The sequence below is a fragment of the Orycteropus afer genome, unplaced genomic scaffold (assembly GCF_000298275.1).
Source record: "Orycteropus afer afer isolate SDZICR_OR568_19922 unplaced genomic scaffold, OryAfe1.0 scaffold00014, whole genome shotgun sequence".
NCBI classification, from domain to species: Eukaryota; Metazoa; Chordata; class Mammalia; order Tubulidentata; family Orycteropodidae; genus Orycteropus; species Orycteropus afer.
The window spans coordinates 1768870-1786404 of NW_006921601.1; the positions used below are offsets into that span (position 1 = coordinate 1768870).

General features: G+C 46.0%; 1 protein-coding gene across 1 annotated transcript; it reads right to left on the minus strand.

The window, feature by feature from the left end:
- Positions 1-374: 374 nt before the first annotated feature.
- On the minus strand, positions 375-15550 carry FHIP1B (FHF complex subunit HOOK interacting protein 1B). The gene is made up of 11 exons (XM_007954322.2): positions 15413-15550; positions 14643-15281; positions 13934-14092; positions 13666-13752; positions 13280-13447; positions 8252-8331; positions 7872-8035; positions 6682-7449; positions 3808-3986; positions 3485-3647; positions 375-736 (listed from the first exon to the last, which is right to left on the minus strand). Exons 1-11 carry the CDS (start codon positions 15548-15550, stop codon positions 375-377), a joined length of 2907 nt encoding a protein of 968 aa, XP_007952513.1.
- Between the last annotated feature and the right edge of the window lie 1985 nt (positions 15551-17535).

Below are 17535 nucleotides of genomic sequence, written 5' to 3' on the forward strand. Positions count from 1 at the left end.
TGGAGGAGGGGTAGAGTCTCTACCTTTTTTCCATGGGTTTAATGCCCCTTCACTCTCTAAGAAGATGGCATATAGGACATAAGTTAAACCTTGAAACTTTGCATCAATGTCATCACCAGAGAGAAAATACCCCTGACCACCTTCCCATCCATGTACAACTTTCTTGGGGTTCCAGCCCTATAGAAAAGGGTGAGAAAAAAGAATGAGCACAGAATAGAGGTTTCTCTTTTATACATATTGCAATATGTTCTCCATAAAACAATTTTTCTGAAATAAATTAAAAAGTCTTCTTGCCACTGCCTCCAACATAAAAAGGAGCCTGCACCCTGGCCCCAATCAGGCCACCCACGGCCTTAATTGTCCATGGAAGAGAGTTAAGGATTGAGGGGCCCAAAGCCTGAGACAGAAGGGCCAGATCCCTCCTCTGAAGTATCCAACAAGAAAGGCGAGGTGACAGCATGGGCTTGGGAGATGGCAGCCAATTCCTTGAGAAACTCAGGGAAAATGACTGCACAGTAGACGGCATTCTTGACACGCAGAGCCTCACCTTGGCGCTCGGGGGCCCCGCCCCGGGGAAGTAGAACTGGAGTTGAAGCCCCAGGGGAGCCCCCACCTAGGCCAAGTCCTGCTCCATCTCGCCCGGGCTGAAGGACCAACTGTGCCGCCTGACGGGCCCTGGTTGGACTGTGTGCATGCCGCAGGAGCAACTCCCCCAAAGATGGCCTCCGGCTCTTCACTGGGAATAAACAGGTATCACAGAGGCGCTGGGGTCAGGGAATCTCCCCTGGTCCGGGAAAGGAGATTCCCCTACCCTCCAGGTTCATGGACTTCTTGACTAAGGTTCTGAGGGAAGGGAATAAAGGACCAAATGGGCCAGAACAACTCTCAGACATCATCTCCTATCCCATCACTCAAGATGAATCTAAAGATATAGACTGGGAAGGGGCTCTCTCACATACTAAGACCAAAATGATGCCTGTCCAGCCTCCCCACTCAGCTAACCTCCTTCCTCAGTCTTCTCAAGCAGAGAACACTTCAGCTACTTCATTCCCAATCACTTCCTTCTCTATATCCCATCACCCTGAAGGAATCACTGTTCTATCACCACTAAAATATTTCTCTTTCATCCATTATAAGCCTTCACTTTATGTCTCCCATCATCTTCCAGAACTAGTCATCTACTTCCACCTTCCCCCTGCCTATTTATATATAATACCTTCCCCCCATCTTCTGCTCCTTTCATACTCACATGGACTATATACATAATCATAGTTCAGTGGCTATTTCACTTCATTCATACTCCACTGTCCCTCCAAATTCTGCTCTCCTATATCACTTCACCTTCTAGAAGTCCCTCTCCTATAGCCACCAAAGCCAACCACTCACTAGTTATGGCCAGAAAACTTCATGTCACCCTAGACTGAAATACACCATCTAAAACTCTGCCCATTCTCCTAGTTTCTAACTGTATAGATTCCTGACTCTAGACCCATGCCCACTATCTAAGTCCTAGACTATCTGGCCTCCAGATCATTATATGGCCCCTAATACTATATGCCTACTCCTAATACTGGCTATAGGAGTTTTGGTAGCATAGTGCCTAAGGCACTTGACTGCTAACCAGAAGGCTGATGGTTCAAACCCACCAGCCACTCCTCGGAAGGAAGGTTGGGCAATCCTACTTCTGTAGTGATACTACCTTGGAAACCCAAGGAGGGGTCGCTATGAGTCAGGGCCGACTCGACGGCAAATAACAACAATAATACTGGCTACAGAGAGATGCTATACAAATCTGTTAAACATGGCATTCAAAGCTCTTCACAAGCAGGCTCCACTCACCCTCTCCAACCTCTTCTCAAAACTCTCCAAACCTCTCTGCTTTTGCATTCATATCTACCTGCTCTCCTTGCACCCTCCAAGTTACTACTGTAACTTACTTTGCCTAAATTTTGCTCTCTTCACTTTTTTAAATCCTTCCTGGCCTAATTTTACTATCCCCGCCTCTCTGGAAAACCTCTTCTGATTTCCTCTCCAGTAACTTCCTATGTTACTGCCCTCATCACATCATACTTTAATAATTTGTTTACATGTCTTCAACCTTTTGTACTAATCTATGAGTTTAGAGTGTGACTTATTTATCTTTGTATCCCTGGGCCCTCCACAGTGACCACAGCACCAGGACTACAGAAACAAGAATATTCACAGTACTGGACTAGGAGGAAATCATTTTAAGGAATTTCCATTGGATCCTCATGTGTGGTACTCTATTCAACCCATAAACTTTTCTCCTTAAACTCCCATCTTACTCTGTTCTCTTGCTCTATTATTTTTTGCCTCTTTGATTAGCAAATAAAGAATGATATCAATCCCCTAACCTTCCTCACACCTCACAACTCTATCTATACATGTCATTTTTTCTATACTCTCTCTTCACTTATCTCAAAGGTGGAAAAAAAACAAACTCACCAAGCCCTTCTCCTGTCCGAATCCTTACAGGTACCCTGGATCCCATTATTTGCACCACTTTTGGGACCTTGCTCCCTCAGTTATTACATCCACTAGTTGATAAAAAGATTGTAAGTTATTTGAAGGCAGAGATCGTGTCTTCAATCCCCAGTACCAACTGCTTAGCATATATAGTAAGTGCTCAGATATCTGGTAAATAAAAGATCTAGATTTAAAACTTCACGGCCATCCATATTTAGTTCTTTCTTCTTCCTCATACCACACAGCTACTCATCAAATTCTGCCAACACTTTCTTCCCATATCCATCTTATCAAATTCTTCCTTTTTATTTCCACTACTCCAACTCAAGTCTTACAGGTCTTATCTGCATAACTGCAGAAGCTTCCTGACTGCTCTTCCTGCCTCTAATTTTCTTCCAGCTCTAATTCACCTAGCACATGACCTAACATACTCATCTTACCATCTTGCCACCCCCAGATTCAAAAATTTCTAATAGTTTCTCACTGTTTAAGAGTATACAACTTCGACCCAGCTCACCTTCTACTCTGAGAATCTTCTGATCTAATCAAATCTTTCTAGACTTACCACCGACTGTTTCATCACTTTCCAAAGTGACTCCAACTACTAAATGGCCCATGCTATCCCCTCAACAAAATATTAAAAAAAAAAAAAAAAACTCCCACCCGTTTGCCTACCTAAGTCCTATCCATCTCTAAAAGTCCGTGCCAAATATCATGTCCTTTACAAGCTGTAACACAACCTCAACCCTACAGACTACTCTTTATCCTTGCCTGTCCCCCACTCTGAGAGCAATTTTTGCTGGTACTGCTAATTAGCTTAGTGGCAGAGCTGTATGTTCTATCCTCTAACCAGGAGCCTGAGGACAAATATCAAGGCTCAGTTTTCTACAACACCTCAGTTCCTGGCATAAGGCTTCACCCTTAATGAAGTGTTCAATTAACATGGCCTAATTAGCTGTGTAGAAAGGAATGAGAGGGGTGGTGCAGCAGGCCTCACCTAGGGGATCCAAGCGGCGGGAGACTGGTCCTGCTGCAGGGCCCTCAGCCCACTCCAACTTGCCACGGGCAATGAGGTACTTCTTGGCTTTGGAAAGCAGTGCTGGAAAGTCCTCCTGGGAGGCCGCAAAGCTCTCAATTTTATTCTTCACAGAGCCCAGCACCTATGAAGCACAACTTCATGACATTTCTGGATGGCTCCAGACTAACACAGTCCCTTCAGCCCCACAAGGCTTTCCCAGCCTCCCCAGGGTCACTCCAGTTATGGGCCTGGCCCATCATGGACCCTGGACGCACCCATGCATGCATGCATGCATCGCACACCTGCAGCAGGGACTTGACACTGGGCTGGAAGACCATGTTGGTGTTGAGCAGGAAAGAGCGGAGCAAGGGCTGGGGGTGACAGGCCAGCTGGGCCACCAGCCCCGTCAGCAGGAAGTTGACATAGACGGAGTTCTGCAGCATGTTCTCAAGTTTGGCAAAGAGCACAGCCATGAAGGGGCCTGGGAGATGGGCACAAGGATACAAGGCCTCAACACAATGCATACTGCACGCTTTCCTCCCAAACAAGAGACCCCAGTAGATGAACATTATTTTTGTCAGCCTCTAGGTACGTTTAATATCCCATGACCAACTATTCTAGATGAGCTAAGATGGCAGACACCACATAGATCCACAAGAGTCCAGATACCAGCTTTACACACACTCAAGCTGAAGAGGCTCTGGAGTCAGATATGGTTTCAAATTTTAGCTTTATCTTTTACAGTTTTATTATTTGATAAATCAAAACTCTCTTAACCTTCAGTTTCCTACTTGGTACAATAAGAAAATATACCTACCTCATAAGGTTACTAAGATCAATGAGATCATTGTTGATATAAAGCATTTAACCCAAGATTTGGAAAATTTTAAGTGTTTGATATTGATTACACAATATTTCTCAATTAAAAAAAAAAAAAAGTTCCACCCAGAGGCAGAACAGAAGAAAGAGCAGGCAGGTAAAGTGATTAGAACCAAAAAGAAAAATCAGTTTACACACAAGACATCAGATAACACTAAACCTGGGTCAGAAAGAACACAAGAGGAAAGTGTAGCTAAGGCCAAAAACAAAAAAGACGTGAGCCAACTTAAAGTTAGGGGAGAAGTCTTTGGGGGATCAGAGAAGAAACTGGCTCTGTTCTTCAGGAACTAGGATCCAAAAAGGTGGAATAGAGTCTGTAGAAAAAGGATAGCTTGGTCAGGACCAAAGAAAACTGATTCAGGACAGACTCACTGGTGGAAGAGAAGACAACAGAAGGGGCAGAAGGATCTACTGGGAGAACTGACCTCTAATTAAGCCAGATCACTCATTAGAACCATCACAGTCCTACTAATCAGGAATTGGCAAGGGAAATGGAGTATATCTAAGAACTGCATTAAGAACTGAGATAGAACAAGGAAGGGCAAAAGGACATGTAAGTCTTGAAAAAGATCCCAGAACATCTCTCACTTCAGATGCACTTAACGAGCCTTAGCTCCAAAATAACTCTAGTTTAACAGGTTCCTAAGATACCCCGTAATTTTGTCCTTCAATTCCTTTCTTTTCCTGGAACTTTCTTGCAAGAGGCAATTAGTAGAGTTCAAATAAGCTTAAAATCTGTTGTCGTCGAGCTGATTTCAACTCATAGAGACCCTACAGGGAAGAGCAGAACTGCCCATAGGGTTTCCACAGCCATTATCTTTAATGGAAGCAGATTGCCATATCTTTCCCCCATGGAGTAGTTGTGGGTTTGAACTTCCACCAGGGCCAGTTAACAGCCAAAAGTTTAACCACTGTGCCACCAGGGCTCCCATCAAATAAGCTCACCAAAAGGAAAAAGCACAGAAGCTGCAGTTAATGCTTCCAAACTGTGGTAAAATCTGCACACCACCTTCTGGTGGTACTGAGTAGGAACAAACAAGCATACAGTAAATAAACGGAAAGATGCATTTTCTATAGTCTGCAAGAACAGGGAGTTTGCATGACTCCATGGAAGAAGCCCTGATACTGTGCAAGCAAGCAGGATAGGCAGCCTATCCCAGGACCAATCAGGACATGTACTGATCAAAGTAGGACAACTTGACTACAAACAGCTAGAAGATGGGTGTGGTTGGCTCAATCAACTGAAATCTGCCATGCATCAAGAATTGATAATCTTAATGAAAACTACCTCTTAGTGAAAAGCTACCGTTGCTGAATTCTCACAGTGTGTCAGCATTGTGCCTAGCAGTTTACATGCATCAATGTCAGAAATGGGTTGCTAACTCAAGGTATGTCTAATCCAAAGCCTGAGATCTTAGCACATCTTCCTAGAAGCGTGCATTTTTTTTGTTTTGGCATAGTTTTGTTTTTTCCCTGGTATAGGGTGGGGAGTGAAGATAAGAGCAGGATAAGGATTGGACTAGATAGGGCTGGCTCTTAAGTAAAAACAAAGAGGAGCTCCATCGGCATCCTAGAGCATCCAGAGAAACTCAGCTGGGGAACACATAGCCACACTTTGTCACTTGCTCTGAAAAAGTTATTTTATCTTGTCTGTTTCAATCCTTATTACTATCCATAAATCTCTAAGTAAGTCTCACAGTAGTCATGACAACAAGGTACAAGGATGGGGGCAGGGAGAGGGGTAGAAGAAACTTGAATTTCTTTAAAGAAGAGAGGAAGGAGCTGAGGGAAGATCAGGGGAAAGAAAGAACACCAGAAGAGCAGACCTTGGGATCACAGGACAGCTGACAGGAGACCCAACACCCAGGCAGATATTCTGGTGTAAACCACATGACCCCCAACATGAAACAGAGGGATCCAAGTGACTCGCACACGAGATGGCACATAATGCCTTCCATACGGCTCACATTGCTATGATTCACCAAGAGACACCAAACACAGAATATCCTGAGCACAAATCACAGGAAATGGCCAGACTGGAGGAAAAGGAGGAACATGCACATAGGATGGACAAACAAGGCTCAGACAGAAGTCAATACTCAAATCAGCACAAGCATGGAAGACACACAGACAGGTACAGATGACATGGCATGTATCTGGAAGCTACTCAAGCAGAATGGATGAAGGGCTAGGTAAGGACACAAATGACATGGACCAAGAAGCCTCAGGTATCAGCACAAACATGTCAAGAACATGCAGAGATACACAAAGACGATGACCTAGGTCAAGTAGCTTACCAGTAAAGGGCTGGCTTGGCAGCTGGTTGAGAGTCCGCAAAGGGCTGCTGAGGAAGGGGCCAGGGGGCTCAGGGGGACAGCTGAAGCTCTCGTAGGCCTCCTCCTCCTCAAGAGGTAGTGGAGGCTCTAGGGGGGGCTCTGAGCTAGCCCCTCCATTGCTCAATGCCACCTCCAGCTCCCGGAGCTCCTGCCCAAAGCCCTCTAGTCCTGCCATGCCCTCAGAGGTATCCACTAGCAGTTCCCCAGCTCCTTCCTCTGGCACCCGACGAACCTTCTTGGCCCCCTCTGGCCATGGTCCTGGTACCCCATTGAGTTGGGGAGGGGGCAAGTGGCCAGGGCCCTCCCCTCCACCCCCACTCCCCAACTCTTCCTCCTCCCCTTCCCCCGCATTGTCCCTGTCCTCCTCATGCAGTAGGCTGCGTTTCTTAGTCCGGGAGCCAACAGGACTGGGCTCAGGAGGGGGCCTCTCGCCATCATAGGGGGCAGACCAGGTACGGCAGGCTCGGACACAGCAGTCTACACCACGACGTGCCTCACGGAGATATTCCAGGTAATTGTCTTCCAGCTCACCAGGCTCCTCTGCAGGGCTGGGCCGTCGGCCAGGACTGGAGACTGGGGATGCAGCAAGCCCTGGGGAACGAGGGGCTGGGCCTGGGGGCTCAGAGCTACCCAGACTCTGCTGCCGCAAGAAGAGGGCCAGACGAGATGGTGTAGAGGGCCGGGGCACTGTCACCACAGAAGAAGAATCAACACTTGGGCTTCCAGGGCCTGCAAAGGGAAAAAAATATAAGAGGGCTCAAAGAGACAAAGGGCCAGAAAGGATGGGGCATTTAGGGAGACAGAGAGAGAAAGGGGGCAGAAACACAAGACCAATTCAGACAGCTGACTCTTATCTTCCAGATTAACCTTTTCTTCACCCCTCTCACAATCACCAACACCAAAGAAACAACGGAAACAGGAAGAGGACAGGACTGGAATGAAGAACAGGAACAGCTCTACCCAGAAGTTCTACTCTGAATTTCTTCGTGGAGTTAAAGATCCACTCTGGAAGATCCCTCATCAATCTCCCCAAAGTTAGAATCCTACTCACAGCCACCTCCGTCCCCTCACCCCAACCCGCCTTCTTGCTATGCTTCTCCAGGCCATACCCAAAGTGTCCTCCCTTCTTCCTGTCTCTCTGCAAGGCCCACCTCGTGCCCACGAGGCATGCTCTGGACGGGGTGGGCTAGGGGCATGGTGCCGGCAACAGCGTGGGATTAGGGAGAGAAACTTGTCAGCTGCTCGTCCATACAGGTCCACGTCACGCACAGCTGGCTTCTGGCTCAACATCACGTGGTTACATGGCACAAGATACCTGGGAAAGACAGTAGAAGAGGACACAGATGAATCAGGAAGGAAGACAGGGCCTAGGAGAATATCAGGAGGTCAAATGGAACTATATGGGTAAGCCAGGCTCCAAGAGGGAACACACGAATAACTCCAATAGAGCCCACAGGCCCATAAATGCACAAGGCTCTGAGGGCTCTGAGGGTTCAGGTTCAGTCAACCCCAGTTTTGTCCCCACAGGTACCTGAGAACCAGCTGCAGCAGGACATCCTCACAGCTGAGGTTCAGTAGGGTCCTGAAGAGACTCAGAGAGACCATGCAGAGCTACAGGTGGGGAATGATAGAGGGAGTCACCAAAAGAGCTCTCTACACTCTAAGCTTGTTTACCAAATGGGAAGCCCCCAGCCACACTCCTAGAAAAATATGCACAGGGTGAGGCGCATAACAGTCATTCAAATATTAATAAATGATCACATGATTTTTGTGGTCAAGACTTCACTATTCACAGATAGGAATGAACCATGTGTCAGAGTCAGTATATTTCAACAGACCATACCTATGTTAGCAGATCCTCTGGTAATATATACCTGTCAGCAGAGACTCCAGCAATATTTAGGTGGAAGAATACCCATCAAAAGAGATTCTGAGGAGGAGGCTAACAGGAGATAACAGCAAGGACTATGGCTGCATAGTAACTGCATGCCTATCAACAAGAAACCAGAGGGAAACTGAAAGAATCACAGCTGGGAAGTGGGTGGGGCTGTGAACAAGGAGTCTGAGTCACTCTCCAACACCAGTATCTCTCAGAAGGTAGGATAAAGAAAAGCTCAAAGGCAGCTGACAGGATAAGGAAGAAGTAGGAGGGTCTAAAGCAGGGGAAATCTTTTGTTTTAGAAAAAGAAGGGTTGTTCCTCTCTGGCTAGGCCAGGAGAACAGACACATAAAAGCTTAGCTCCTCTGAATATAGCACTTCTTGTGTACTCCCTTTGTGGCAAGTATGTCAGACACCTTAAGCTGCCTGAAGACAACTATACTTACTCCTCACTTATCAACTATCTTCGTTATCTGACATTTTGCAATTATGACAATAATGAAAAATCTACATAAATCACCTTAAGGTCAGGTAAGGACCCATGTGTTTTGAGTGAGAGAGTACTTCCCTGCTAAGCCCCAAGTTCTTCAACCCTCCCATCTCACCCCCCTACCCAGTCTTGGATGCTAATAAAGGTAAAGGGGGGGGGGGAAGGCTGGACACCAGGGCCTCAGGTCATTAACCTGCACACATGCCACATGGCCTTGCCAAATCCCCACCAGGCATGAAGGCTGGTGGCTCCACTGCCTATGAGTGGACCTATGCCTTCAGGTTGTTCAAGAGTCTGCAAGGCTGCAGCACAGCACAGGTAGGATGTGTAGTTGTTGCTTTCCACAGACCCCAAGATCTGCCTTGCATGCTTAGTGGGCAGCCGTCTTGGGCATTTACATGGAAAGCAAGAACTCCACATGGGTCAGGGTAAGACATGGGTCAGGTTAGGGTGGGTCCCCCACTGACTACAAATTCTGACCTAACCAGCTCTGCCTGTGCTTTGAAATGACATAAGCCAACTCACCTGCCCAAAATACAGAAGTCATGGCATGGCACAGAGACAAGGGAGCTGTATGGACCTGCAACTACAGGGGAGGAAGCAGGCCCACAGAGCTACCTCCAAAATGATTCCTGGAGCCTGAGAAGCATTTGGTTGCTGAAGTTTCACATAATGCTTGTTTTTGCATAACTGACCTGGTCTTTGGAACCTAACCAGGTTGGTAAAGTGAAGAATAGATCCACTGGATCTTAGTCTGGAACACTATCTGGCATAGTCTAGGTATTCATCATTTGCTAAATGACTGGGATGATTTAAAGCCAACCACACAGTGAGAAAGAAATGAAATAGTAGTATGCATTTTGAAGAGCATGGACATTCAGGAAGCTTATCCAAATTGATCACTTTAACTAGCAATGAAATTACTCAAGATTCATAGAAAGACACTGTGGTAGACAGAATAATGTCCCCACAAATGTCTACATCCTAATCTCCAGAATCTGTGAATGTTACAGGGCAAAGGGGACTTTATAAATGTGATCAAGGTTATAGAATTTGAGATAGGAGGATTATCCTGGATTATTGGAGTGGACGAAATAGTATCACATAAATCCTTACAATCAGAAAGCCTTTCTCAGAAGACAGATTTGAAGCATGAGAGGGACTCAATCACTGTGCTGGCTCTGAAGACAGAAAAGGCCACAAGTCAAGGAATGTGGCTGGCCTCTCAAAGCCAGGAATGACTCTGAGCTGATGGCCAGAAAAAAAATAAGATATCTCAATCCTACACCCACAGGAACTGAATTCTGCCAATAACCAAAATGAGGAAGGAAACTGATCCTCTCCCATACAATCAGTCCTAGCGACTGGTACACCATCCAATCTGCAGCCTATACAACTATGAGACCAGAAGAACTAGATGGTGCCTGGCTACCAATGTCAACTACTTAGAAGGGGATCTATGTAAGAGATCCTGGATAGAGAAGGAGAATAATGTGGACAAAACTCAAAATCATTTGGAGAAAAAAAAGGGGGTGGGGGAGACCAGGTTTGCTGGTCTGATAGAGCCTGGTGGAACCACTGAGACTATGGCCCCTAGCTGCCTATCAGGTCTGGAACTGAACCCACACCTGTGGCTTCCAGCCAAGCAAAAGACAGGCATATGCAGTGAACATTTACCTGAGGTAGATACACTCCTTGGAGAGAACAATCATGGGAGAAAGAAGGGCTGCTTATGCACCAGGAGACAGCTCAGGGGGCAGGAGGGCATGGAGGGATGGACACAGGGAAGAGGTAATTATTGGGAGGAAGTGGGAGGGGAGCTGTTGCATTGTGTAAATTGTAGTTGATGTCATGAGACAAAGTGTATGTGAACTGCTGTATGGAAAGTGAATTTGCTCTGTGAATCTTCACCCAAATCACAACTAAAAAATAAATAAATAAAAGACACTGATCCTCTCCCAGAACCTCCAACAAAGGATGCAGCCCTGCCAACACCTTGTTGTCACCGGGGTGACCCATATCAGACTCATAACCTACAGATTGAAAGGTAACTTATCTGTGTTGTTGTAAGACACCAAGTTTGTGATCATTTTTTTGGCAGCAACAGGAAACTAATATAGACAGGCACATAGGCCAGCTAGATGGCATGATTCACTTCAAAGCACAAAAGGTAAGCTACCTCAGTCAGTGAAAGTCAGACCAACAGAATTACACTTGAAAGGGCTAAATAGTAGAAAGCAAAGCATTACGTGTTTAACATGGGCATCCAGAAATCAGAAGAAATCTGGCTCCTCTAAGACTCAAGAACCAGGAAGAAACATCCCAAGAATGTAAAGGGCTCCTGAGACCAGAAGACAAAAGGGAGATTAATAGAAGTGCTAAGGACTAAAGGAAAACTGAAGGGAATCACAGTTAGGATAAGATTAAAACAAAAGGAAGACAGAGAGCTCAGCACAGAAAAAAATCCTCAAGAAGGAAACCAACTATCTCCAAAAATGAACGGGACATCCCATGAGGTAAAATAGATACAAATCCATGGCCTAACTTCAACATAATAGAAATAAAACTTTTCTATATTTGTAAGATATTGGCTTATATTAGTAATACAAACCTATTGGCTTATATAGTAACTCTTAACCCAAAACATGTATCATTACTTTTTGGAACATTTAAAAATGTACATTCCCTGGGCCTATTCCTAGAGATTATAATAATTCAAGAAATCCAAGGAATAGTTTAGAATCTGTTATTGCTATAGCTGCCATCATCAAAGCTCCATGATTCTGAAGTACACACCTTGTTCAGAAACACTAGTCTCATTAGTCAGTCTGTAGTATCCCACACATTAAAAAGAAAAACTAAACCCACCGCCATCAAATTGATTCCAACTCCTAGCAACCCTACAGGACTGAGCAGAACTGTCCCACAGGGTTTTCAAGGCTGTAAATCATTACAAAAGCTGACTGCCTCATTTTTCTCGCATGGAGCAGCTGGTGGGTTCGAACTGCCAACCTTTTGATTAAGCAGCCCAATGCTTTTAACCACAGTGTTACCAGAGCTCCTATCTCATGTATACTCAAATTTATTCAGAAACCCCACCTACATAAAACATAGCTATCCAAGAACCTCACATACCCAGGACTGCACTTCCATGTGCCCCAGTTACCTAGAAGTTTTCCAGAACCCTTAGTGATCCAAGAACCTTTCCTATTTCAGACACAAAGACCCAGGGACTTCAATCATTTGAAATAAAGGAAGAAAATAAAAACAGCCACAAAGGCCAAGAGATACCAGAACATCTATGGCTAAAAATCATGCTTTATTCCCTTGGAAAGCCTCCAGAGCTTTATTACTTGGAAACTCTTTAAACTCTTCCCCATTTGATGTTCTTTAAATGTTGTTCCCTCTGCCTAAATTATTCTTCCACTTGTTCTTCAATAGTTAACTCCTTCATGACCTTTAGGTCTTAGCTCAGTATCACTTCCTCAGAGAGGTCTTCCTTGACCACCTTCCCTATTATTTCCTAAGCACCTTGTGCTTAAAATAATTTTTAAGTAACTTTTAATTATTTTATTAGTATCTGTTTGTCTTCCTCCACTAAAAAGTAAGCTCTATGAAGTCAGAAACCACATCCATCCTGCTCATCATTACATCCCCAACACCAGCAAACAGTACTGCCCATAGTAACTACTTAACAAAAATGTTCAGAATTAAGAAATGTAGATGAGTAGGTGGGTGGGTGAGTGTCCCAAATCATAGCACCTCAAATACAGTAAATCCAAAGGAGATAAAAGGTGAGTATAGCAGTAGCTGCTGGAACATCTATCAAAGCAGACATGAAACTTAAAGAAGTGGTCTTGAATGACCCAAAAAAGGCCAGAGGGCCATAAACAGCTGGAGAACCTCAGGCCAATGCTACAATACAAGCAAAGCACAATGGAGAAATCTATCATCATGATAAACAGCCAAAGTCATCCAGAAAAGGTCACTGTTTTAGATCCACGTTTTATAAAAGCAGGGGAGTAGACTAAAATCTGTATTCAAATAGTTAAAAGTTCAATGCCACTAATTTTGAAGTAATTGCTGGAGACAGAGGCCAAAGAAAAAGGGGAAGAACACCCTCCCAGAACACAGGTCAGAGAGACAAGATGGCTCACCCAGGTAAGCCAGGACAAAGGTAGGAGCCATACCCGGGAGTTGCTGCCAATACGCGCAACGAGGGTGTCAAGGATGGTGTGTGTGTCGTGCCGGTGTAATAGCAGGAACCGCAGGAAGGTACGGAGCAAGGCAGGCTCGGAGATACTCCGTAGGAAAAGTTCCAGATAGGCGGTACTGGCAATCATCTCCTCCACAGAGGTCTGGAGGAAGGAATGGGAAGGGAAAGTTTGGAAATTTAGGGCTTCCCTGCACAAATACTGAGCAGAGGCTCATTTCCCCTGAGTTAGCCTAAGGAAGAACCAGGAGCAGAGAGGGAAAATATAAAGACCCAGACCACTGCCTCCCACATTGATCCTGACACTAAGGTTACCATCTCTTAGCCTATCCCCTAATCTGCCTTGCCACCTATGACTCTCACCTTGTGCAGGGCAGGGCCCATGACAGGCACCAGGAACCCATTATGGATATAATCGACCAGCTGCTTCTGCACCAGGGGGTGAGCCACCTGTAGGGGTGCGAGACAGAGGAAGGAGGACTGTGCAGGGAACCACTGTCTGGAAGGGAATAAAATGGTACAATACAGGGAGATGCCCTATGGCCAATACTGCAAAATAACAGAACGCCAGGGAATGTACCCTCTCTTAGCCCATCTTCCCAAGATGACCTCCAGGGAACAGCAGACCTACCTGAATGACTGCATTGCAGAACTCTAGGGAGCTCATGAAGAGTGCAAGAGCTGGCACTCCCAGCCAATCCTCTCGTCGTAGGCAGTGCCAATCATCCCCTGGAACCTCAATCTTTCGAGGCAGTGAGGAGTACAGGGCACTCAGTCCTGTGGCCAGCACCTAGGGAACATCCCCAACAGGTTAATAAAAGCTCAGACAATATAAAAAGGCAGAACAGGGGAGCTCTTAATCCAGAGTTCAGATAGGAGTTGTTGTTGTTGTTGTTATGTGCCGTCGAGTCAAAGCCGACTCGTAGCGACCCCTCCTTGGGTTTCCGAGGCAGTATCACTACAGAAGTAGGATTGCCCAACCTTCCTTCCGAGGAGTGGCTGGTGGGTTTGAACCGCCAGCTGTCTGGTTAGCAGGCAAGTGTCTTAGCCGCTATGCTACCAGAGCTCCCCCCAGATAGGAGTAGGAAGAAATATTATCAGTACAGAATATTACATTGGGTATTTAGCTACCCAATGTGCCAGGACATCACCTGTGAACACTGGCCCACAAAGAGCCTTAGCACCAGCTTCATTCACTTAAGCCCATGTCTCATCCCCACCTCAACTTCCTCAAACCCAGAGGGCTATTTCCTGGAGGAGAGGTCCCTGGTACATACCCCTCTCTCTCTCTCCTAGGTAGGATACCCCACCCACCCATCCACATCCCAGGGGATGCTGACCGGGCAGAAGTAAGAGTGATCCGCGATGTAGCTGCCCACAGTAGGGCTCCCAGCTGACAGTGCCATAAGGAGCAGTAGGGCATCACGGGCCTGCTGGCCCAGCGTGCCCTCTCGATGGACAAAGGGAACAAGGCGAGAAAAGAGAAGAAGGCGGGGGGCGGCTCCAGGCTCAGGAGGTGGCTGCAGGAAGAACTCAAGCAATGAAGGCTCCCGGGCCACACACACACATAACTGGCTGAGAAGTAGCACCAGGCCTTCATCCAATGCTGGGCTACTAGGCACAGGGTGGCCACAGGCATCCAACAGGATCAACAGAGCCTCTCGAACTGGACCATGCCGCAACAGTGGCTGGCGAGCTTCACTCACTAGCATCTCAAACAGTTTCAGCTGCTCAGCTCGCCGTTCCTCAACCCCATCTCCAAACTCATCCCATTGCAGCTGCCATGCCAATACACGGGTCAGCAGATCCTCACGCAGAGCAAACTCCAGCAGGGGCCCAGGGACTGTGGGGGCCGAGGGCACTGCTCGATCCTCTGCCAATAGTGTCAACATCTGGTAAGTGTGGTTGCACACAGCACTGAGATCATCTGCACCCCCAGGAGCTGCCCGAGAGCCTCGTCGCTCCAGAATTCGCACCACCTAGGGAAAAAGGGCAAAAGATGGAAGGAATCTAAGATGATAAAGTGACTGAATGGGATGGTCAGAGAATGCAGAAAGTTAGGAAGACACAGGCAGCCAGTGGACCAGCCCTATGGCTTACAATCTCCTACCTGGGACCAGTGATTCTTGAAGACCATGAGGCAGGTCTCAGGATCAGCCATGACAGGGGTCTGCAGACTGGTCCCTTGAGGTACACGCTGCCCAGGGCCTCGGGAGGCCAATCTGCTCAGCCAATTCATCCTCTCCATGAGGCAGGCTGGGCAGAGCCAGCGGCCGGTCCACACTCTGGGGATGTGCCAGCTGGAGGCTTTCTCCACTTGTGTCTCCGGTCTGCTTCATCCGGTCTGCAAGAGCCAGTAGCTGGCCATGGAACCAAGGGATATACCAGGCTGGAGTGGAGACACCACAGGTCACTCCCAGTCCAGAATACAAATCTAATTCAAAGAAAGAGAACAGAAAGGATAAACGGAAGTTAGCTTTTCTCCATTCCCCAGTAGTAAGAGACTCAGAACCACTATTATACTGAAAATTTATGCACACATACACACATACACAACCCACTTGTATATTTAGTCAGCACCTCAAACTTAAGATGGAACTAATGATTTCTACCACCAAATCTCCCCAGCTTTCTCCATCTCAATAATGATACTAACATTCACCTACCTGTTCAGACCAAAAACTTCAACATCACCCTCATTTCTTCATCACCCCAAATACCTAGGTCATTAGCAAACCATATCATTTCCACCCCCAAAAAAAATGCTTCACTATTCTAACAGTTCCCAATCTGGTCTCCCTGTTTCCATCTTTGCCCCTCTGAGAATCCATTCTCTACACAGCAACCAGTGACATTTTTTAAAATCAGAACTGCATCTCTCCCCTGCTGAATACTACCCTCCAATGATTTCCTATTACACTAGTAATAATCCGTATTTCTAATCTTGGCCTGTGTTGTTGTTGTTGTTGTGTGCCGTCGAGTCGGCCCCGACTCATAGCGACCCCTCCTTGGGTTTCCGAGGCAGTATCACTACGGAAGTAGGATTGCCCAACCTTCCTTCCGAGGAGTGGCTGGTGGGTTTGAACTGCCAGTCGTCTGGTTAGCAGGCAAGTGACTTAGCCACTATGCTACCAGAGCTCCTAATCTTGGCCTATAGGACTCTACATAACATGTAGATGAATTTGAGAAAACAGTTGCAATCTTTGACTATGTTCTCCCATCATCCTCCTTGTCACTCATACTTAAGTCACATTCCCTTCTTGAATATTCTATTCCCTCTCTCTGCCTGGAATGCTCTTCTCCTGATCTTCAAACTGCTCATATCATTTAGTTCTTTTCAAATGTCATCTCCTCGGAGAGGCTTTACTTAACAATTCTATCTAAGTAGAATATCTTTCCACCTTTACTCTCCATCTCCAGCCTCTAAATTCTACTTCACTAGCAGTTTTCACTAGTTGAGATTATTTGCTTGTTTCTTTGTCTCTCTTCCCCACTAGAATACAAGTAAGCTCTCCGAGGTCAGGATTTGTCTATCTTATTAACTGTTTTATCTCCAGTACCTGGAGCAGTACCTAGAGGGTCAGTAAGTATCTGCTGCATGTACGAATGCTTAAGTGAATGTATAAGAGAACAAATGAATGAACAAATAAACAACTAAGAAAACACAGTCCTGACCTGACTCCAGCCCTCTGGGACTATTGAGGAAGAATTTTTTTTTTTTTTTTTTTCTCCTGCCTATTGCTGTTCCCTCCATAAGAACCCATCCAAAAGCCTCAGGGAGCTGGGCAAATAGACCCTTAAATAGCTGAATACTCTTAAAAGGTAGAAACCTGGAGCCACCCAGAAGAGCAGAGCTATTTTCATTTTAGCAAGAAACACACAGACATTCTCATATACAAATACATCTCCTAATCCTGTCAGACATACCCAACACTCACTCTCAAGATATGATACAGTACCCTTAGAAAAGAATACCCAAGATGGCTGGTTCCTACCATGGGAAAAGTACTTAAATACCTATTCACCCTGGCTATGGCCCATAGTTCCTTTGCCATCCCACCCACCATTCCCTCATCAGTATTGTCTCTTTCTCACATAAAAACTCCAGAGGAAAGGTGTGGTTCAGTTGTTCTTCCTCTTTACACTCAGCTAGAGCTGAAGGAACATAAAGGCCTGCCACCAGCCCCACGTTTTGCCCTTGGATTATATAAGCCATCATTTTCTTTCATCTCA

Excerpts from the sequence above, each read along its gene's own strand:
- FHIP1B (XM_007954322.2), bottom strand. The coding sequence starts at position 15,550 with ATGGAGAGGATGAATTGGCTGAGCAGATTGGCCTCCCGAGGCCCTGGG. Across the intron at positions 7,450-7,871 it reads GCATGCCTCGTGGGCACGAG|GCCCTGGAAGCCCAAGTGTT; the intron begins GTGGGCCTTGCA and ends TTCCCTTTGCAG. Across the intron at positions 3,648-3,807 it reads GTGTCAAGTCCCTGCTGCAG|GTGCTGGGCTCTGTGAAGAA; the intron begins GTGTGCGATGCA and ends TGTGCTTCATAG.